The 22,187-nt window shown below is 39.8% G+C and overlaps 1 protein-coding gene across 1 annotated transcript in view; it reads right to left on the minus strand.

Annotated features, from left to right (window-relative positions):
• Positions 1–22,187, minus strand: part of Daam1 (dishevelled associated activator of morphogenesis 1) — a 166,314-nt gene that overhangs the window by 20,196 nt on the left and 123,931 nt on the right. The window contains exons 9-17 of the mRNA XM_026410057.2: positions 21,482–21,548; positions 21,122–21,239; positions 20,552–20,690; positions 20,242–20,300; positions 16,963–17,150; positions 16,156–16,452; positions 15,768–15,875; positions 7,830–7,936; positions 981–1,065 (exon numbers count right to left, since the gene is read on the minus strand). Of these exons, the coding sequence (XP_026265842.1) occupies positions 981–1,065; positions 7,830–7,936; positions 15,768–15,875; positions 16,156–16,452; positions 16,963–17,150; positions 20,242–20,300; positions 20,552–20,690; positions 21,122–21,239; positions 21,482–21,548 (1,168 nt within the window). The remainder of the gene's footprint in view (positions 1–980; positions 1,066–7,829; positions 7,937–15,767; positions 15,876–16,155; positions 16,453–16,962; positions 17,151–20,241; positions 20,301–20,551; positions 20,691–21,121; positions 21,240–21,481; positions 21,549–22,187) is intronic.

Here is a 22,187-nt window from a genome sequence, read left to right on the forward strand (position 1 = left end):
CTAACAAACATGGACCGCCCCCCTGGCCTGAATCAGTCAAAATATGATCCCCCACCCCGCAACATCTCACCAAGAAATGAGACAGAAAGCTCAAATAATCTGGGAGTATCCTCAGACTGTCACTATAAGACTCAGAAAAACTGAGGCTCAGACCAAGGGGCAGGCCTAAGAGACAGGTGAAAGAGCTGGGATATGTGTTGGTTCAACAATCTGGATGTTTGCAGACAACAAAACAGAGTTGCTGAATTACACATGCTGTAGTTGGAGTAGCTAAGTGGAAATGCTATAGAAATACTGCACAAAGAGAGACCCGTTTTTCACATTAGACTGACTGCTTGGCCACAGATAATAAAAATTACATGTATCCACTATGGGTAAATCCCACTTGCTAGCCTGGGCATTTGAATTTACTGCCATTTTTTTTTTTTTTTTAACAGAAGAGGGTGCCATCCAGAGATAAGATTTTTCCCCAATAAATTGATAGTTTACCTACTGACACATGAATATTTAGATACAAATGTCAGTGCTGGGGGGTTTTGTGCTTGATGGCATGATGAGCCATGACCAAAACATAGGTTATATTAAGAATTTTACAGAAATCAGTACATGTAGTCTAATTTGTGCATAATGCTAATAAGATTCTCAATGTCTCATGAAACAGATTTTCTACTCAAGATAGTATATTTATATGATATTAATTATGTCTCAGCAAAGACATAATAACTTAATTGCAGCATGAGGGACAGAATCTGGCATTGTGGGACCAGGCATTTGACAAACTTGTGACCTTTCTTCCCAGCCATCATTTCGAGAAAAATGAGAGAATGAAGTCATAAAAGAGCCATATGCAACCTTGGTTCAACCTTCTTAATTCAGAGATGCAGAAATTATCTATTAGCAACAACTGAATTGTGTCACTATGCCCCTCCCTGTGGAAAAATCAGCTATAACTTAGGTTCCAAAAAACCTCTGCTACTCACCTGTTCCAACATGTCCTTGGGCAGATCTTCTTGTTCATCCATTGTTAGAATTGCCCGTTTGATTTCATCATTGGATAATTTCAACCTGGAGATGGAAGATTTTTATGTTGTTAGCAATGCTGGCATGAGCAGCACTAACATTTAATACAACTCATTTTGCCACTCCAGCTGCTGAGTTTCGAGCACGGTTTTTCTCAAAGTCTCTCGGTGAAAGCTTCTTTCCTGACAATATAGGATTTTGAAACTAAAAATAGGGTTTTGAAACTGCTTTAACATTCTTTCGGGACTTGGTAATGCTCTGCTGACACAGAGAACAAAGCTGCTATGTTCTATCTTTTAATTTCCTAAAGCAAGGGATCCGAAGATTGGAAATAGGGAAAATACGTGCAATCGTTTTCCTTTATATGCAGCATCCACGAATTGCAGGTGAGATAACTAAATCCCTGAGTTTACTATCAGGTTAAAAAATAGACTTTGAGAAGGTTGCAAACTACACAAACTATAGCTCATTTCTATGCAAAATAAAATGTATAAGCACTTCATAGTTGAGGAGTTTTTACATATGTTATTTCATTTGATTCTCAAAATAATTGTGCTCTCTTTTTTTAATAGGCGGAGAAACTGAGGCTCACAATGGCCAAGTGATTTACCCAAAGTCAAACGCAGAGAGTGACAGTACCCATAAAGCCAAGCTCTCCTGTGACTGCTTATCTCCAATGTTTTTTTTTTTCTCTTTAAAAACAAATGCTTGTCTAGTTAACATCTCATAGGTAAGGATCTGTGCTTTTGTACAAATCCATTTTCTGTTTTTCTGTCTACCATAAACTTATATTCTAATTTAATTAGGAATTTGTGACTTAAGTCAAGATAACAAAGTGTGGACTACAAAATATGAGTCATGAATTTAAAATACACTTGTACAAAATGTGTTTTTATAGTGGTCTTAATGGGGGCAAATAATCACAATCACAATATTAGCTGTGACAGCAGTCATTCCTTTGCTTTACTTGTAAACCCACATCTACTTCTAACATGCTACTTCCTTACCACCTAATAATGTGGTACATCATTAACATCACCTCGTCTGTCCTTTAATCTATGCTTTTCCAGGAGGATCACATTTAAGACTGGAGATAAAGACACAAACACAGATATAGAGCAAGATGTACACGTGCCACATGTAACTTTAGAAGGAGAAACTTTGGTGTTAGACAGGCTGGGCCCCAGTCCTGGTTCTGACAATTTCTGGTTGGGAGTTCTTGAAAAATATTTTTATTGAGCCTCAGTTTTCTCATATGTAAAACAGAGATAATAACAACTACATTAAAAAAAAACATGCACTCATGCATAAGGGTTAAGTGAAATCCACATGAAGTACTTAGCATAGTTCCTGGTCATAGAAATATGGACTCAATAAACTGCACATGTGCCTTACAAGGCACACTTTCTTATGCCAGAAGAGAAGTATCAGTACTTTCGTGACCTTAATATTCACATGTTCATTAAGCAGTGCTTAGTGCGGTTATTATGAACACTTCCCAAAGCACATTCACACCCATTATTTCACCCATGTTCCCTATATGAGATAGCATTAGGCCTGGGAGTACTAACAAGGAACTAAAAGATGTATCTTAATCTTAAAGGTGATTGTAATCTTTGGGAGAACTGAATGGTAAGCAGAAACAGGCAAGACCCAAAGGTGTGCAAAACACGCACTCCCACATAAAGGTGAGGGCTGGACTCCAAGGCGGTTGAAGAAGCCACGCCCCCTAGATGGAACCGGAAGGACATATCACTGTGGACACCTCTGGCTTATCCTTTCCTTTAGATCTTGACATGATTTTGTTCAAACTGTCCACCCAACAATTTAAACTGCATGTTGCTTCATGTGCCAGTGAACAGGAAAGAGAAGGGACACATTTGGACATCCTATTGTACTAACGCCTTTCTCTTCTAGCTCATGTTCTCAAATTCAATTTTAGCATCTAGGCAAAATGGCAGACTCTCCACTGACAAATAAATAAGAACCTTGTCTGAGCTGCAGTGCCATCGTGACTTCCATGCTTGGAGGGCAACCCTGACCCTGGCATATTCTCCAGTTGGTTTCAATCATTCTTGGGACAATCACTGCTTCATGAACATTTTCACTAGAACATCCTGACAGCAAATTCCCACAATTAAATGGAACCACTTAGCTAAGCTGGCTGAGTAGAGTATACTGAGAGGGGAAAAAACTGCATGGATATCAAGGACTCAAGTGCCCAAGTCCGGAACAGCTCTGGATTCCAGGATGTACACTACAGGCTTAAGTCAATTTCAATGTAAACACCATGGTGTGGTCTTGGAAGGCCAAGGGAAGACTGATGCAACCACTAATGAAAACCAACCAGCCAGGGGAAAACATCTATAATCATCATAAGAAGAGCTCTGCATGTAAGAAAAAAAATTAATTAGTTCTGTGTCCTTTTCACACCAAGTGGAAGAAACCGTTTTATGGTGTAGTTCTGCTCAGTCCTTCTGTTTTGCATTTAAAAGAAAAGGAGTTGAAAATCAGAGCGAGAACAATACTTGAAGTATCAGATTTGCATTTCATTAGCTCCCCATATGGAGTGCAGAACTTTTTGCTTTTGAAATTGTATATATTTATGCTCCTCAACCCCCAGAGGCTGTCTGGACTAAACACTAGCTCTAATTCATAACAATTCTGGTTTCTCTTAATGTGTTCCACAAAGGGACTGGAGACTTTAATGGATAGTACTTAAGAAAATCTACCTGTCAACATAACACCATACACGTGGCCTGTTGGATCAGAAAAAGAAACCCTACCTTGGGGGAGGGGGGGGAGGGGAGAAGGGTTCCCCGCCGGCTGGGATGGTTCTATAGGCTGCAGAGTTCTTAGTGTCATCTGTCATCCACAGAATGAGTCTCTAATCTCTGTAATTTAAGGACCCTAACAATTCTAGGCTTTTAATTGCTTTTAAAGCTTGGCAGTGTTCTGGCATGCTGGAGGGTGGCACCTTGAGACACCCATTCCAACTTTCTTTACAAGGCAGGAAACAAACCAGGCATCTTTAAACAGTATTTAACTCTACCTTGTTCTACTCAAGCATTTCAAAAATTTGCGGAGAGAGCTGGAACATCAGGCATAATTAAAACAAGTTAAGGATGGATGGCTAGATCAGCCCTAGCTCTGTTTCAGTGGACTGGAGCCAAATCCCCCTATTTAAAGTAGCTTTTTGTGGTTTACGACACCCTGACTGCCATGTCAAGTGAGTATCTGGAAAAAAAAGAATGGCAGAACACTTCATAAAATTGTGTTTTAGGTGGGTTCATTTGGCAATATAAACCTGCTTCCAAGTTTCTTTTTCTCTCTTCATTTTTTGAAAGAAGAGGTCTGTTTTGGAGAATAAAACTGTGTTTCAGATGGCTACTGTCGCCCATATACATACAATAGAAAAGCTGCTTGAGGAACTATTGTAATAACATGTGCTCATTAAATTGGTTTTTGATAGACAACAGAACAAATCAAGTTTTTAATGGCTTCCCATTCTGAGGTATACCCTGCCCTCTCCATTCTTCTCCTGAGTTTGTGAAAGGCATGTTCCTGGTTCCCTGGAGCTCCCCATTCAAATTCACACCTCTCTGAGAACTTGATGACTAAAGTTGTAAACAATAAACACCTTCCTTACCAGGCTTGAGGAGACCTGCCTGCTTGGCTCCAGGAGGCCACTGCAGGTTCCTAACAAAGGGTTCCCTAGATTCTGTAGCATGTGAGGAGAGCTCTAAAATATAACCAAACACTGTGGGCACATGGGCCCATGAAAATACCACCCATGGAATATGCCACTGGTTCTCACTGTGGAGGACTTTGGTGCTAATGATTGCTGGGAAATAAATCCTTCATCAGCCAGATAACAAATAACGAAGTTTGCTAGACTTTGGGATTGAAATACATAGGAAACAGGAAAGATGGAAAGGTAGGAAATCTTGACATCATCTTTGAAATAATCCTAGTCTTTGTCCCTAAGCACAAAATCAGACTCCCAGTCCTATCAAGGGTCCCTCATCGGGTCTCACATGGACAACAGAAAGACTCCTCTCTCATGGCTCCCCCTGCACTCAGCTCTTGACCCCTTCCAACTCATCCTGCAAAGCCCTGAGACCAAATTTAAAATGTTAATAAAACACATACTGAACTCCTGAACAAACTGCAGTCTCTTGATCCCACAATGTATAAACAGGCCATTAACTGAGCGGCTACCACATATAGGCATCTGCCAGGGACTTCATACACACTAGGTCTAATTCTCACAAATCCACTACAAAATTACTACTTTCCTGATCTTGTTGAGGAGAAGGTTATTATGACTTGATCTTGGGCTGACTCATATCCTTATAAAAGCATAAGATGTGAATCCCAGCCTTTCTTACTGAGTATCATGCAATTCAGTTTATGATCCTCTGCTGCCATGCAGGCCTCTCTTGATTGGCTGCTCCAAGTCTCCATGTAACTCTGCCCCTTGGGACCCACTTCTTCCGGTTACTATTGCTGGAGCCCCTCTCATACCTGGTTGAGCTCCTGTGACCCCTGACTTGTTCCTTGTTCACAAGTCTTCTTGCATGTGTCATTTTTCTTCTCCCATCAGCCTTGAGCTTTCAAAGGCAGCAACGCTACCTTATGTTTTAGTAAATCCTCTGGCACCTAGCATAGTGTCAGGCAAATACATGCTCCAAAGTGGGGACTGTCCAGAAAAAAGGTATCAGATCCACTTTCATTTATTTCTTCCCTACTTTAAGGCTTTTCCTAGCTTTCTTTTGTTTATAGGAATAAATTGTCAATGAAAAGGGGAGAATAAAAAAATTCAAACTGGTTGCAAAACTAAATATAATACACATTAAATCAGCTTGATTATTTTCATTTTTAGCACAGCACATTGAACATGTCAGCCTGCGCTTTGCTGATGGGAGAGTAAAACATCTCATCACGGAGAGAAAAGGAAGTGGTACTGAATCCTGTGGGAGAGGAGGTTTTAAACCTAATCAATAAGGCACAACTAACAATAAGGCCAACTGGGACCCAGAATTACTTTGTTAGCCACAAAATGCCTTTTAATTGTGCTCATTGTAACAAATATACTCATCAAAGTAGATTTTAATAGATAATCTAATAGATACAACACAAGGTCTTTAAATCGTCTCCCAGAGAGTTTAGACACATACAAGTTCTAAGTCACTTTCAGCTCTGACACTTTTAGGGTAACAAGGGAATCATATACCAGGAATAAGAAATAATTCCTTCAATAATGGAAAGGGAATCTTGCCAGAAAGAGTTGTAACCTTATATATAACTAGTGTAATTATCCTGGCTGGCACTTAGCATTGAAGATAATCTGTCTACAAGAAACTAGGTCACAGTTTTTACTCTATAAGCAGTTTGACGCTAAAGAAGTTCAGGGTGATAGCTCTCTTTATCAAGCTGCTTTAAAGTATTCATCTGGATTGCAAAAGCAAAAAAATATATAGGGAAAGTGTCTCACATTAAACACCACACACACACACACACACACACACACACACACACACACCTTTCCCCAAATCTTCATTTAGTTTTGCAATTAAGAATGTTATTTGCAAGAAGATAATAAAACAAACAGTTCATGCTATAGAAGAAAACTAAGCACACCTTGAAAGTAAGTATCTTCTTAAGGCAGATAGATACTTTATCTAACCTAAGCATGGTTCATGAAGCAAAAATTAGAATAAATACAGCGCCTGCCCATTCACATAGCTTCCAGCTAGAGCAGAAATGAAATACTAACCGGGTGGTTCATGTTACCTTACAAGTTGCATTAAAATTCAGGGATCTCACTAAGGTTCAATTTCTCTTTCACTGAAAGAAACATTTGCTCCCTAAAGTAACATATATCTGGCCAACAATCAAGCTTCCATGCTGAAAACCAAGCAGCAGCGTTTTGTGTTAAAAGAAACTCAGTCTAAGGGGATCTAATAAGGACCTCTACTTTCCCTCCCTCTTTCCCGATAGTCACCTTATACCAGCCTCATGCACATACGACATTCCTTCCAAAATGTAACTTATCTTTAAAGCCCCACATTCAGTATTCTTTACATCTCCATGCTTCTCATAAGCATTGGGTATCTTTGCCTACTGTGAAGTCTCTTTCAGAGAAAAGAAGAAACTAGATACAGAAAAGTTACTTGAAATGCTCAGAATGACCTGACAACTTTGCCTCAAGCTGCAATCAGATTCCAGGCTCCACAATTTCCTTTCTTCTTTTCAAGTTCTAAGGCTGTGATGGTTCACTAATTATGAGAAAGATTTCTGAACAGCGCTGAATGGGACAAATTAATATTTCACTGAAGTTTGAGATTTACATAGATTTTTTAGGCACAAAAAAAAACCTCAAAAAGAACATGAAATCCTATGAGCTTAAAATATAAAAAGGTGAAATACAGGAAACAAAATAAAATAAAGAGCCATCAGCGTGGGTCCTGATTCTATGACAGTGTTACTCAAAGACAGCCAAGAAGTATAAAACGAGTCAAGTCTACTTTAAAGGCCTGGGAAGAAAATATTGACTTAGGATACATTTTAATTTAAATTTGGAAGTCTGTGGAAATGAAACCCTAAGAGAATTGGCATCCAGCTCTGACATACTTCACTAGGGAAAGTGACCCCAAGAGTCTTCCCTCTAAACAGAAGGAAACCCAAAGATCTGTACTCAGCAGGTACAATTAAAGTGATTCAAATGAAATGATAAATGTGTAGCTTTGAGCCACAAGATAGAAAAGTTGGTCCTACTAGAAATGTTTACTCAACCTCAACAATACCTTGACAGCAGGATGTTGCAATTCTGAGCCCTCCGACCATCAATCACTGAAAGCTCTTTGACTTTCATTTTGGAACTCAGTGTGTCATCGGTGGCATCTGTTTCTTTCTATAAAGAGCACAAAAGAAATCCATCAAAGTCAGTGACTTTCAGACACCAGACTTCACATTTTGTGTACACACGCGTGTGCACGAGTGCGCGCGCACACACACACACACACACACACACACACACACTATACACTATACACACATACACAGATGGACGAGACTGAGATGGTGAGGTGGGGAGTGTAGGGAGGTGGTGGCATTGAAACAAAGGCTACAATCTAGTTAGTTGGAAAAGAGAAATAAGAAAAGCTGACCACCCACATTTGAAAAAGCATTATCTGGAAGAACAGAGCTTCCAAGTTGAAGATGCTAAGCGTGCATAAATTATCAATGAGTGATGCCCTCCTTTTGTCCCCCAAATCCCCACAGACAGCAGACAGAAGAACTGTCATTATGAATCAAGCTCAGCTGAGGCTTGCCATTGCTGGTCCCACCAATTGCAGGGTCCATTCACCCCAGAACCATTTGCATCTTGAGCACTTCAAAAAGCTGAACAATAAACCCTCCCAAACTTCTTCATGTGCAACAGGAAGCTCCCAAGGCCAGATGGCACCTTTCATTACACTGGAAGCTTGATGGACAGTGGGGAGGGGGCAGCTCAAGACATGAGCTCAGTTACCTGAATTAACAATTAAACACTACTTCAGATTCTAGGCTGTACTAAGCAGTGAGGGCCAGTCGCAATTATGGTGGAATAGGCAAAAATCAATTATATATAAAAAGCAATTTGATTAAACTGCACATCAGAGGTTTAGATAATAACAAAAGGTTCAAGGTGAAGAAAACACGGACCAGTTTGATAAATAGCAAATTTGGTATTATTAGCAGTCAAGACCAATTAAAAATGGATTATGGTGTTTTAAAAATGTAAGGAAACCAAAGAGCTCTGGAACTGTATAACAGTTCAGGAAATAAAGGCAATATAGAATCTATAATATGAATCAACTTGAGACCCAAAGCCAGTGTCTCTTGTGGTGAGGCTTCAGGCATACCTCCAGATATTAAAGTAAGAATTGAAACCCAATGTGGAACTACCTAGACATTGCATTATACTCTCTAAACAACAAAACAGGATCACTGAGAAGTTTTGAGTTTATAGTGAGCCAAGAAGTTATATTAAGCAAGGTTTAGGTAGTAGCTCACTTACCTGCTTGGAGTTACTGTTCACAAAGAAATCCTACAGCCATGGCAGAGGCATGGAAAAGGCAAATCAGATACATGCAATTCAGAAATCACAGCAACAAACAGGGGAAAGTCAAAGCAGTCAAGGAAATTGGTGGTGCAGGGTAAAAGATGATCAGTGTTCCTTCGATCGCCAATGAGAGATGATGATTGTGAGAGTCTGGCTGAAGATATAGTGAGGAGCACAGCACAAAGCACTGGGGTAGAGGAAGATGACTACATGTGTTGCACACAATTGCCAATGTTGGTAAATGAAATTTAAAATGGAAAAGGACTTAGAATACTCCAAAGGGATTCAAGCTGCATAAGGAACAAATTCTCTTAGACTGGGCTCCATTCACTTAACACATAAATTTTTACTTGAGTCACCTTTCCATTGTTCAGTACCACCAGAAAAATATTATTTTGGGGTTGAATGTGGGAATAATCTACTGTCTTCTTATATCATAAGTGAGGATTAAGAAGAGACAAGTTGAACAACCTAAGTCGGTGATATTAACCCTCAGTATCCCTAAGAGGGTCTGAACAATGCCTGAAGGTATAAGGGGTCTGCACGAGGAAAAGGAACATGCAATCCAGAGGCAAGCAGTGGTTCACAGGGTGTGCAGCAATGGTGGCCCATCCCGACTGCCCCAGGGCTGTTCAAGTACCCTGGGGTAATAGCCTCATCTTGAAATAGTATTTAGAAAAGACTTGGAGTGAAGAAGGGAAAGAAGAAGAGGTAATTGACATGTTATGAGAAAGTGACAGTTTTTTCATCGCATACTTTTGCAAGGCTGGAATGAATAAAGCTTTGGTGTGCAAAACACACCCCAGCTTTTGGGTGAACAGCTTGCACAACCAGCATTTGCTCAGCAGATTCCTAAAGGTCTCACTGGTCTTGGCAGCACTGCCAAGGCCAATTTTACACAGATGAGCCGTTCACATAATTCTTCTAGTGGGAAACAGAGTGTGTCTTCTTCCCCTTGCTTTACCCATACAAGGAGGACTGTTTTGCTAGAAAGGCATTTACAAAATAAGTTGATAACCACAAGAAATATTTTTTCTCCTCTGATAGCCCAGATTTCTTTTGTCCCTATTATAACTGCCAAGATTTCTACTCAGAAGCTCCTTAGGACTCTTCTGTGAAAGTAGTTTCCTTTCAAGGGCAGAAAGACTATGGTGAAATGAACCCCATGAGGTCATCTTAACCCTTCTTTTTTTTTTTTTCCTACCCTCTTTCTTAAAGAGATAGTTGCTACTTGAACTTGGATCTTGCTCCATCTGGCCATCAAAGATGAAATTTATGAAGTTCTCTGGCCAGGTATCCTATATCTTCTGATCCCATTTATCAGGAAATTGGGACTTCTGACCTCTGGCGTACTAGTCTATAGAATCAGGCAGCTGTCATTTATTGGTTGTGTGACTTGGGGCTCAGTTTATCTGTAAAATGGGGTCAACAGCTAGAATATTAAATGTGAGGATGCAGGTCAAGCATCACTCACAGTACCTCACGGTCATTTATGAGCTCAATACTAGGAAGGTATCATGTGACATTATTTTATTGTTCAAATTGACAATCAAGTTCATGTTTTGGCTCTTTGTTCTTTCAGCTAAGCTGCAGAAAGGCTGTCAAGATTTTCCTTTGTTACCACCAGCAGTACTAAGTATGACTGTTAATACCTATGTCACACATCTTATCTTTCCAGAGGTGAGGATAAAGAATGCCATGGGAGGATTTGGTTAATTGCTAGCCTAAAGAGTACACTTCTTTAAAAAAAAATACATATATATATATATATATATATATATATATATAAAATCAATGAACCTTTAATTAATTAATTAATTAATATGTGGTGCTGAGAATTAAACTCAGTCCCTCATACATGCCAGGCAACCGCTGTACCAGGGAGCCATAATCCCAGCCCAAGATTACACTTCCTTAAAGGTCTGTTAATTAATATATTATGATTAAAAATCACAAACCTTGTGAGTTTCATTACAAGGGGCATGTTAGAAATAAAGATGCTTCCAGGCCTATTTGAAAGAGTAAGTTAACATTCTTTTTGGAACCTTAAATTATTCACTCAAAAATCAGAAGGGAATATAAAAAGATACTTCTAATTGGCTTTGGTCAAATATGATAGGATCGCCTATATTTGGCTCTAACAGGATGTCTGATTTTTCTGGATGATATGGTGAAGTGCTTAGGGCTTGGAATATAAATAGAAAGTTGGCACTTGCATTTTCAGGAACCACTGATGATAGAGTGCTCTAAATAGGAATCCACAAAGAAGAAATGACCTAATACTTCATAGATAATGACGATCCTTATAGGAACAATTCTCAATCTTCATGAGGTTGAAATATCTTGGTAAAATCTGATTAAAGGTGGGAATTTCTCTACAGAAAAAAATGCATCTACTAATACTTATATAAAAATCTGATTCTGATTAATCCTTACCATGAAGCCCAGTTATAGAACCTTTAACCTTACATCCAGACTGAAAAAAAAAAACAAAGAAACCCACTATTCACAATTTTCTTTTTTGTCTTCATATGCCAAGGGTAAGGGTCAAGGTTGCTGAAAGAAATATATTAAATCATATCATTCTTAATGTGCAAATTAGAGGTACAGAATAATGAAAACTATAAAAGGAAAAAAACTTTGAACATTTATGAAAAGTCAGAAGAAGATATTACTCATGTTTCACATGGGACTCAAAAATGACTTATATATTACAAATTAGAAGTAAAGGTCAGATTTAGTAAATAAGAGATAACTACTGTCCAGTAAAGACTGGACACTAGTTATCTCTTGTTCCCTAAATCAGAGCACAGAGGATTTGAAATGTTATTATCACGTACTGATAACAGGATCTTAAATGAAGGGCTATCCTTGGGCAAAGAGTGGGAGGAAGAGAGCCAGAGTGTTAATATGTTGCTATAGAGCCATGATTCTCTTCCATTCATTCTCCTTCTGTTCAACTGCACAGATAAGGAGAAATGAGTTTACAGCATGTCAGGAGGAAATTTTCCCATAAAACAGACATGAATACTGTTAATTGTATCTGAAATAATACTACTAAGCAACATGCTACACTATGTACTAAGTCTCTTGTGGCTGACTTGGAAATCAGTATTGATGTAGTTTCAGTGAGGAAAAAGAAGTCCTGAGATTCAAGAAATTGACTTTCAAATGACGTTTTGGAATGTGAGCAGGGAAATAACGGCATGCTTTTAAATTCCATTTCAAGTGCACATAAGCTTACACAATCAGCTCTGCACACCTTTGATAAATGCACTGGAAAAAAAATCTGAATAGGAGTGATCTTGTTTTTAAAACTAGAGTTAAAGAAAATCCTCTACAAAGTCTGGTATTCATAATGAATAAAACCATGAATTAAGAACAAAGTGAAACTGAGAACTATGCCACTTTGTAGTCTTGATTATGCTACCTGTTGGGGCACTGAATACATACTAAACCAAATTTTCAGTATCTGTAATATAGGAATAATATCCTCCTCATGGAGTTAAGGGTAAGTATTTAATAAGAAAATAAGCAAAGAACTCCTAGAGAGTTAAATTTTAGGGTTGATAACATTGAGAACTATGTTTATAATACTCAGCATCAGAAATGTAATGGATACTTAATACTGATTATCATCTTTTAGTTCACATTATGGTTATTAACAGATTTTCTCGCCTCTGCTTTTATACTGTATGTTGTACTGTGGAACTCTGCAAAAGTTGAACACATTTTAATCTTACAAAATAGATAATATAAATGCTTGATTTTAATTATATTTCTCAAATCAACCAGATGTTTTATATACATGTGTTTTATATGCGATGTTTTATACATATATACGTTTACACATACAAGCACATGTATGTGTAAATGTGTATCTATATTTATATAGGTATACATGTGTAATATAGACATGTATGTATATACTTCCTAAGCGTTATTCCTCATTCAACTAAATAAACTAACCTGATATTGCTGAGATTTCTCAAATTCATACTCTGTGCAGGGTCCTATTGCATGCATGCAGGTAATGATATTCATGTCTTCCTCTGCCTCTCTGAAATATTTATCTAGCTAAACAACTGGATGTGGTCCAGAGAGTTTGACCAGGGTTTCATAACTCAGCAGGGAGGAAAGAGGAGACACCATGGAAAAAAATAGGTTTCCAGTGTTCATTTGGGGATAGAAAAGAGAGCAATTCAAATGTGGTGATAATTATATAATGTACTGCCAAGACTGAAATGAAAATGCATAGTTCTTTGATGTTGCCATCGTGAGATCAGGGGACATTCAATGACAGGAACTTTGTTTCTTTTACTCTGTACTACATATTCCAACTAGAATCTGTATCTTTTGATTTTTCTGGCTCTCAACATTTAGTAAATCCAATAAAACGGCTTAAATTACCCTCATTTGGAAAATATACTTATGGTTTAAAAATTCTCATCTCTCGTTCTTATGTCAAAAGGTGTTGAAATTTTTCTTCAGGAAATGCTGCTGAAAATCTGGTCACAACTAATTCTACTTACCAATCTACTTAGTGTTAAGTACAACTAACATGTTCTGGTCTATCCTGATTGGAACAGCTACTGATTACTTAAACAGTGTTGGTTGCTAGGAGACAATTACCCAATTGCAGGGCTTTCTGCAATCCTGTCTCCCAGAGCTCTTGAGAATTGTCCACATATTTGTCCCAGAGCTTTTTGGCAGCATCTTCCTGCATCTTCTGCTGAAAGCCAGTTAATTATGAGTCTTATAACCTTGGGTCTTTCAACCACCTGCCTTCATAATAAATGCAACCCACATGCCCAGACTTGAACAGCATCATTTGGGATACTGCTGCTTTCCCGTCCTTTAAAATACTTCTCTAAGTTCCCAAGTCTTCATTTTAGGCAACCAGCGTGGACCAGCATTAGCAAGTAAAACTCATGTGGAAAAGCAATGGGATATGTAATCAGGTCAAAGGATCATTTGAATTACTAGGAAATTTGCTAAAATGTCCTATGACTTCATGACAAGGCCCAGGGGATACCCTTCCTGGGACAGGAGACTGGGGCACTGAGAGGGAGAAAGCATGTGGCAGCCAATCAGCCAATCTGTCTGATGGGCTCAGAGCAGCTGCAGGATGACTCTAGACATACTCTTTGTTCTTTCAAAGCTAAGCTCTCTTGCTTTTTACTGGATAATGCTTTACCTTTGTTTTCTTCATTTTCCTTTATTTGGTGTGGAATATATTGTACAAGTTGCCTTCTTACTTATGGAGGGGCTCAGCTGAAGATTCTTGTTTTAGGGTTTATGTCATTATGGCAGGTATTATTTCAAACTTTATTAAACTAGCACAACAGTTGCTTGTCCTCTCTTTGAGCAAAATATTCTGGCTAAATATCCTCCCCGGCCCCCCACCCCCGGCCCCCTGAAACTCCCCATTTCAGATGCATTAAAGACCACTTGAAATAATAATGAAAAAAAATCTTTAGCTTTTGTTTCTCCCCTAGCTTCAGTCCATCTTTTCCCTTGGTGCTTAGTATTTTTCAGAGACATTCTTTCTTGGGAACCAAGCCAAGTAAGCCAACTAGGAAGTCTATTGCTTGCCTGAGGGTACTCCACCCTGGGCATGATTCATGCAGGAGTGCAGGAGTGCAGGGCCTTCTGTAGCAGCCCAAGGAAAGCCCCAGTGGGGGTGCGTATTGTGGGCTCCCTTCACCATTCCTCTCCTTCAGCCAGCCTCTTTCTCCTCACACTCCTGACTTAGTTTTCCCTTCACAGGGATTTGTTCAACTGTTTGAACTCCACCTTTCTTTTGTTCTTCTGGAACTATCCATACACTGTGGTCTCTTCTTGTCTACCTTCAGAACTCTACTAATAGGACCTCTGGAGGAGCAAGAGGTACCATTTGGATGTGCCTAGGGCTTACCCAGAGATGATGCCTGCTGGGTCTTGCCAATGTAAATAGCTGGCAAGCACCAAGTCACGTGTTCCTGCTGCCATTGCATAAGCTTTGCTCACTTTTCAGTAGCTTCTCTGGTGCTGTTTGGGTCACTGCCATCTCCACACTTGCTCAGCTTCTGCAAGCCCCCCTCCTAGCCTATCAAGTCCATGACGTATAGTAAAAAACTTTTCTGCAGGTTCTAGTTAGCGGCCAAATTATAGTATTTACCAATGCCCGTGCTTCTAAAGCATCCACCTATTTCAGAAAGCATTTTGCTTCTGAGAGTATTCATTTGATATGTTCTTTTTAAAAACTCAGTAAACCAAAATGGCTTCAGAAACAAATACTGTGAGGTGACAATATAGGTCACATATCTCCCTATTTTTTCCTAGCAATCCATTTTGACTACACACAGTGACAATAAAATACAGACCTCTTTACACCAATGGAGACAAGGTCTTGGACACATACCGCGATACATAGAGCTCATATACCTTCAACTGTTCACACACACACACCGACAGGCACCTGAACGCATATGGGGACACACACACTGTGTTGCTTTGCAGGAACAGAGCAGCGCAGACCATGCGGCACAGAACTAAGATGCTTATCAGATCACAGTTATGGCAGATGGCCTGGGGATCATGCACAAGGATGTGATTATTTTACTTTTTTTGGCATCTGGAGGGCACATGCTGTTACCTGCTGTCTTTGATAGGCAGAGAAAGTTCTTTCCAGGTCTTCGAGATCTAGAATCTTGAAGACTTTTGTGTCATCAATTTCGGTCCATACCGTTCCTTCCAGTTTGTTCTAGAAACATCAAGTGAATAAGTTTCTCTGGGTTTTAGTTGTATACATAAAGAACAGACATGGTTATTTCTAGAAAAAGTGCTGCTATCCCCAATTTTTCATTCTACACAACACTCAAACAACTTGTCAAAATTTCAGAAGCTTTACCACTTAAATATCTGAGCGAGTCCACACAGGAAAATGAAGTCCTTTAGCAGTCAGGGCTGTTTCTTTCTTTCAGTGAAGACACAGAGTGGCTAAGGCTAATCTACTAGCAGCAACGTGGGAACCAATGGCTCACCTCAGGCAGCTTCAACCAGTTGAAGGACTTCAGGGCATTTGTAGGCTGAGGAATGTTTTTCTTCTTGAGTGCCAGTCCCATTGGCGCACCAGGAGGTGGCAAGACTCCCCCTAAAGGAGGTGGCCCTGGGGGAGGGGGAGGGCCTCCTGGGGGGAGGGGAGGTGGTGGAGGAGGTAGCACTCCAGGCAGGGGTGGGGGTGGTGGGGGAGGAAGGAGGGACCCAGGCACTGAGGAAGGAAAGGGCCCCCCTGGTGCTCCAGGCGAGGGTCCTCCTGGGACTGAAGCACAGACGGCCCTCTGAAAAGATACAAGGAGGAAAAGAGGAAATCAATGGAAGAAAGAAGTTCACTGGATGATTTTGAGAATCTGAAACTTGGCCTTAAGTAGGTACCATAGAGAAATCTCACACTCGTGAGAACAGGGGTTTAAAGGCCTGGTGAGTTTGGGGCTTTATGGACTCAGTTGAGTCACCCTTTGTATTTGACACTTGAGAGCTTACCTACGGAGCATGCATAGCTCTCTCACCTTTCGTATCATCATACAATTTGGTTTTCATGAAATTGGTTTTCACAGTAAAAGCTAATATGATTTCCTTTGCTTTTTTGTACAGAGCTAGTACTAAAAACATGCCCCACCCCCAACCTCTGCTACCAATACGAGATTACAGAGGGAGCGGGTCTCAAAGCTACTGTGATCAACCGTGAGACATCTCAGATCTATGTAAATTGCCTATGTAAGGTTGCTGGGATCCAGGATAAGGAAGGCTTTGGCAGATGCCCGAGAACGCAAGACACCTGTGGCCCTCACCCTGCTGAGCTCATGGAGCTGTGCTGTGAGGTCCGCCACCTGCTGCTTGACTTGCTTATGCTCAGTAGTCTCCTTTTCAAGTTTCTCTTTCATTTTATTTAAGGTCTGCATCATTTCTTCCTTCTCTTGGGTCTTAGCATCACATTCTCTCTCTTTCTTTTCCAATTTCTGTTGCAGTTCATTGTGCTCTACGCATAAAAAAAACAATTGAATATGAAAATGGGAGGTTCTTCAAGACAAAAAAAGCTTTTTTACAAAGAAAACCAACTCTTCTTCAGCTTGGTACCATTCCTTCTCCCCACCAAAGGGAGACTCCCAGGCTAACATTGATTGCTCATGCTTGAAAGGCTTCAGATGAACAACTCCACAAACTACATTGTTAACCCAAGTAGAGACCCTGAGGCCATAATTCTAAAAATGAAACAAAGTTTGAGTAACTACTTGTGGAGGAGAATGTTGGGTAGCTAATTCAAAATCTTGTTACAGAAATGGCCCCTTAGCCAAACTAGGAAAAAAACCAATGTTAAAAGGGCCTCTTCTGCAAATTAGAAATGGGACAGGGAGAAGTCCAGTTCTGATGAGTGAGGATTGCTGTCTCTGTCCCACTGGTGGAAGGGCTGAAAGGGAGGTTCTGACATGGTTAGAAGCTGCTGCAGACCATGTCATCAGCGTGACACCAGCTTGTTTCTCCCATTCCCTTCTCAGAACGCCATCTGAAGTATTTTATGCTTCCAGCAAGCTATTAAAACTCAGGAAAGCAAATGTTATCATCTCAGTGTCAAATATCTTAAGGGCAGGAGTGTAGGTTGAGCATGAAAATCACTAATGTGGGGAGAAAAATATTAGCTCTCAGCTGTGGTTTCCTGCTTCCCTAGTCCTGCTCTAATGGAACAGGGCACCCGATTTAGCAGGACACTTATTCACACTGCCAGCGAATACGTGCTTGCTGACAAGAGTGATGAGCTTTGGAAAAGAGAAAGAATTAAGTTTAGGCTGAAGATTTTTATTTCAAATACTTGGCCCAAATTCCTATTCTTTTTATATCAATAAATCCACTAGAGATATAACCCAATGAGGCTAAGTTATACAAAGCTGGTCTCTATTTTTTGAGTTTGATAACACATTTAAATTCTTGTTTGTCTCTTGTCCCTGACCTTCTCTTTTCATGTCCCTCAGAATTGCGATTTGCAGGGAGGGGCATGAACCATTAAAATGCTTGGGTTTTGGCAGCCTTGGAGTTAACCACTGACCTACTTCTACCACTCTGTGGATGCATCTCTGACCTCCTTGGATCTGCATCTAAAAACTACCTCACCATATCCCCTTTTCCTTTTTCTGTCATCATGTCATTTCTCATTGAAAACAACAAGCCGAGGGATTAGCGTTCTTCTCGCAGGAATGCCACTGACAAATCCTGCTGCCTCAGAATCCTAAGAGGTCTTGACATTCCAGTACCTTCCTGACCCCACACGAAGTAGGCTATTCTGTACGTTGGAGCAGGGCTTAGGAGACTGTGGTTTCCAAATGCTCCTTAGATGATCCTAGTGTAACGCCAGGTGTGGGAAGCTCCAGTCTAAAGACACGCCCATACATAGTCCACATTGACTATATATCTGCTAAGCTTTCATTGAGTACTTCCTGGGCAGGCTCTCCACCAAAGACAATTTTCCTCCAAACATTCTCCACCTTTCAGGTCCATGGAACTTTCTGCTCTACACAGCCTCTGCCTCCTCACTAATTTGTCAACATGTGCCCTTTTGAATCTAACTTTGCTTTCCTGAAGCCCAAGAAAAGGATTGAAGATCAAATCTTCAATCTTTCCTCTTTTATACTATACCCATGACTTCACTTTAAACTAGTCCGTTCCTCCCCCTGACCTTGGGGATTTTCTCCTCTACCACTCAGCCACCTGCATCTTATAATAACGGCTGTCATTTATTGTGCCAGATACCATGCTAATGTTCTATTTGTTTTGACACTTGATCTTCACAACATCCCTGTGAGTTAGGTTTAATCTTCACACTGCAGAAGGGGAGGCTGGAGGGGAAGAGAGGACATGACTTATCCTGTTCAGGGAATCAGGGAAGGCGGAGTTATTATGGTGCAAACACTTATGTCCCAAGTGCTCTCCCCAGCTGTGAGTCTCCATGCTCTGGGGTGGAATAGTATTCCCCAAACACCCCACTAGTGGATCATTTTCTCCTTGGTTTCATCTCCCTTTACCCTAACTTTTAGTCAATGTTCCTATTCTTTCCACAGCAGTTCCTGAAATTTAGTTGTAAAAATGCATGCAGAGCCTCAATTATTAGAGATCAGCATAGATACATATGGGAACTAGTTAACAGAACAGGACTTCACATTTGGTATTTTCCTGTATCAGCGGTGCTTTTGTGCTCGACGGCAAGGGATAAATGTGATGAGAGGAAAGGAAATGCTCAGCCATCTCCTGGACATTCTTTTCAGAGCATTAACTAATGGGGTGAGTGCTACTGCATTTCATTGGCTGTGACTGTGTAACTTGGACAAGGAAAAGGAAGTCAGCTGACCAGTATGGTGAAAGAGCGGCGGCTGGGATTAGGGCTGTTCTCACAAAGCGGCCAATTTTAATTTGCTAATATTCTGAAGGAGGTAGGAAAGCTATCCATTTCTGTGAGTGGCTGGCACCATGAGGAACACAAGGGGGATAATATCAAAGACTTATTCAAATACTAACAACCGGCCTGTTGTAGTTTTATAACACATATCTTTACAATTGTCATTGATTTTCTGCATGATTTCTCTTTTTATGATGGGTGCCAAATTCAGGTCATGGAGAGAATTGGGATGCTGAGACCCAGTGGGTTATGCTGGGTTATGCTTCTCTTTTAAAGTTCTGGGCAAAATTTCAAAATTCTAGAGTCCCTTATTCTATTTCTTAAGACCTGAAGTACTTAAAGAACAGCTATGGGGCAGAAGAAGGGTCTGGATGATTGGTAGTTAAGAACATTTGAATTAACAAATACTGAGCAGCATATGTTACAAACTCTTCAAAAAATTTATGTGATTATAAGCCAAAGAATAAAATATTTGAGAATCAGCATGACAATTAAAATTGCTTGGTTCAAAAAAAAAGCCTGTGCAAAAACCCCTCAAGACATGGAAAAAGAAAGGTTCCTTAATGTTCGTAAGTCAACAGGAAACGTCAGTAAAAAGATAGGAACGACACATCCCCTGCTCTTGTCAGGGTCACCCAACAATCAGTAACGCCACGTCTTCTTTTGTGAGGGCCTCACCGCTTACCTTTTCTCATTTTTTCTGCTTGTTCTTTCCACTGCTTAACTTCATTTTCATTAACCAACCTGTATAAGTTAAACAAGTACTCATTACAAAAGACGTGAAAGATTGACTGCTAAATGCATTCTCCCTGGGTACAAAAATAGTCTACTGCAGAGAAAATCCTCAGTACATGCTCGAAACCCATTTAAACCCAGATGTTGCTTACAAATATTGCATGTATTTATAGAGTGACTTTATATTTGATCCTAGGATAAAATATATGTCTTATATTATCATCATTATGTCACAGGCAGTGGAATAAGAAGAGACTCACATTCGTACGACATTCTTAATATTAAAGTTTTCCAGAGGTGTGGAGTCGGGGTCCTGTCCTTTGTCATTTTGGATTACTATCTGCTGTATGATTCTGTCCAGCAGTAGCCAGTACTGAACAGTGTTACCACTCCTCTTGTCTAAAAAGGAAAAGAATGGTGGATGAAATTGTCAAGTTGTTTGTAAACTAAGATGAGTATTTCCCAACAATGGTTCCGCTTTAAAGCCACAGATCCAAAGAGATGTTTATATCATCTGCACCAACATTTCCCCAAATGCTGGAATTTTGACATCTAATGACTATTTATTCGAATGAGAGGTATTTTCTACCCCTTTCTAAGTCTGTTGTAAAGCTTATATTTATTTTCAAAGTCAAAGTAAATTATAAATTCATTTCATTCTGTGAATTCCACTGTATCCCTTAAGCTGTGGGGGGAAAGACATGGTCTGTCACGAAATGGAGTTCTGTAATCGCTGGTGTACACGCCCCAGCCCCGTGAGCACCAATCAGAAGACAGAGCCCAGTGGGCAGTGTCTCATCGCTTGAACCCCCAGGGAATCGAACACTTACAAGGCATCTGGAGGCAGTGGTGAAGGATGGACATGAAGTGAGGGTAAGCTTCACTGTGAGTCAGCCTCTTCCTGGTCAGCTCAAACATCTGAGTTGCACTTTTTGTGTCTATGTGAACCTATTTTACAGGAAAAACAAATCGAAGTCAAACACCCAAGTTCTTCAATTCTCCCAATGCAAGATAAGTAAGTCCGAGGCAAATACAAACTAATTCTGTGTCTTAGGTTAAAAAAAAAAAAATAATAGAGCTTAGAATTTGTTCACAGGTTACACTGACCCATGCCAATGCTACAACACCCTTTTCAAGGAGAAATTCTGTGAGCTGGTGAGTTAAACCAGAATAATTACAAGTATACACACCAGTTCAAATCTTTTGGCAAATTCTAGTTCATCTTCATTTCGGAGCATTTCGAAAAAGTCTAAATGCCTGAAAGATAATTAAAGAAAAGTTATTAAAAGCAGAACATGCTACGAACCCAAGTACATAGGATTCAGGACATTAACAATAAGGCCTTTCCTAAATTTTCAGAGATATCACCAAAAGATATATAGTAATAATACTTGAATGACTTCACTTAATTTTGTTATAAGGGAAAAATAGATTAAGATCAAAATAAAGTAAAAATTTAGAAACCTACAGTGCATAGCACATACTAGACAATTATTAAATTAATATATATCAAATCTAAAAATAATCAAGTTCAGATTCCACTCATGGAGTCCCTTTGTGGAAAAATAAGCCCATCTACCCATACTTGACTTGCTATTGAACTGAAGATCACAAAAGAGATATTCATGTCATTCATTGTTTATGCAAATATTTATTAACCCCTACTACCACATATTCTGTGCACTGGGGTTGATACAGTCTATGTAGACAAATACATCCGGGTCAAGGGAATAGAAAATAAAGGGAAGTGAAGTAAATATATATGGTGGCTCGAAAAGGTCTTTCTGCAGGGAACAAGGGAACAGGTAACCTCTGGACAGCTATGAAAGATTTTTTGAAGCTGACAAAATAGTATGTACACAGGTCCTGAGGCAAGAGCTTTACTGACATATTTAC

This window comes from Urocitellus parryii, chromosome 6 (genome assembly GCF_045843805.1).
Source record: "Urocitellus parryii isolate mUroPar1 chromosome 6, mUroPar1.hap1, whole genome shotgun sequence".
Lineage (NCBI taxonomy): Eukaryota > Metazoa > Chordata > Mammalia > Rodentia > Sciuridae > Urocitellus > Urocitellus parryii.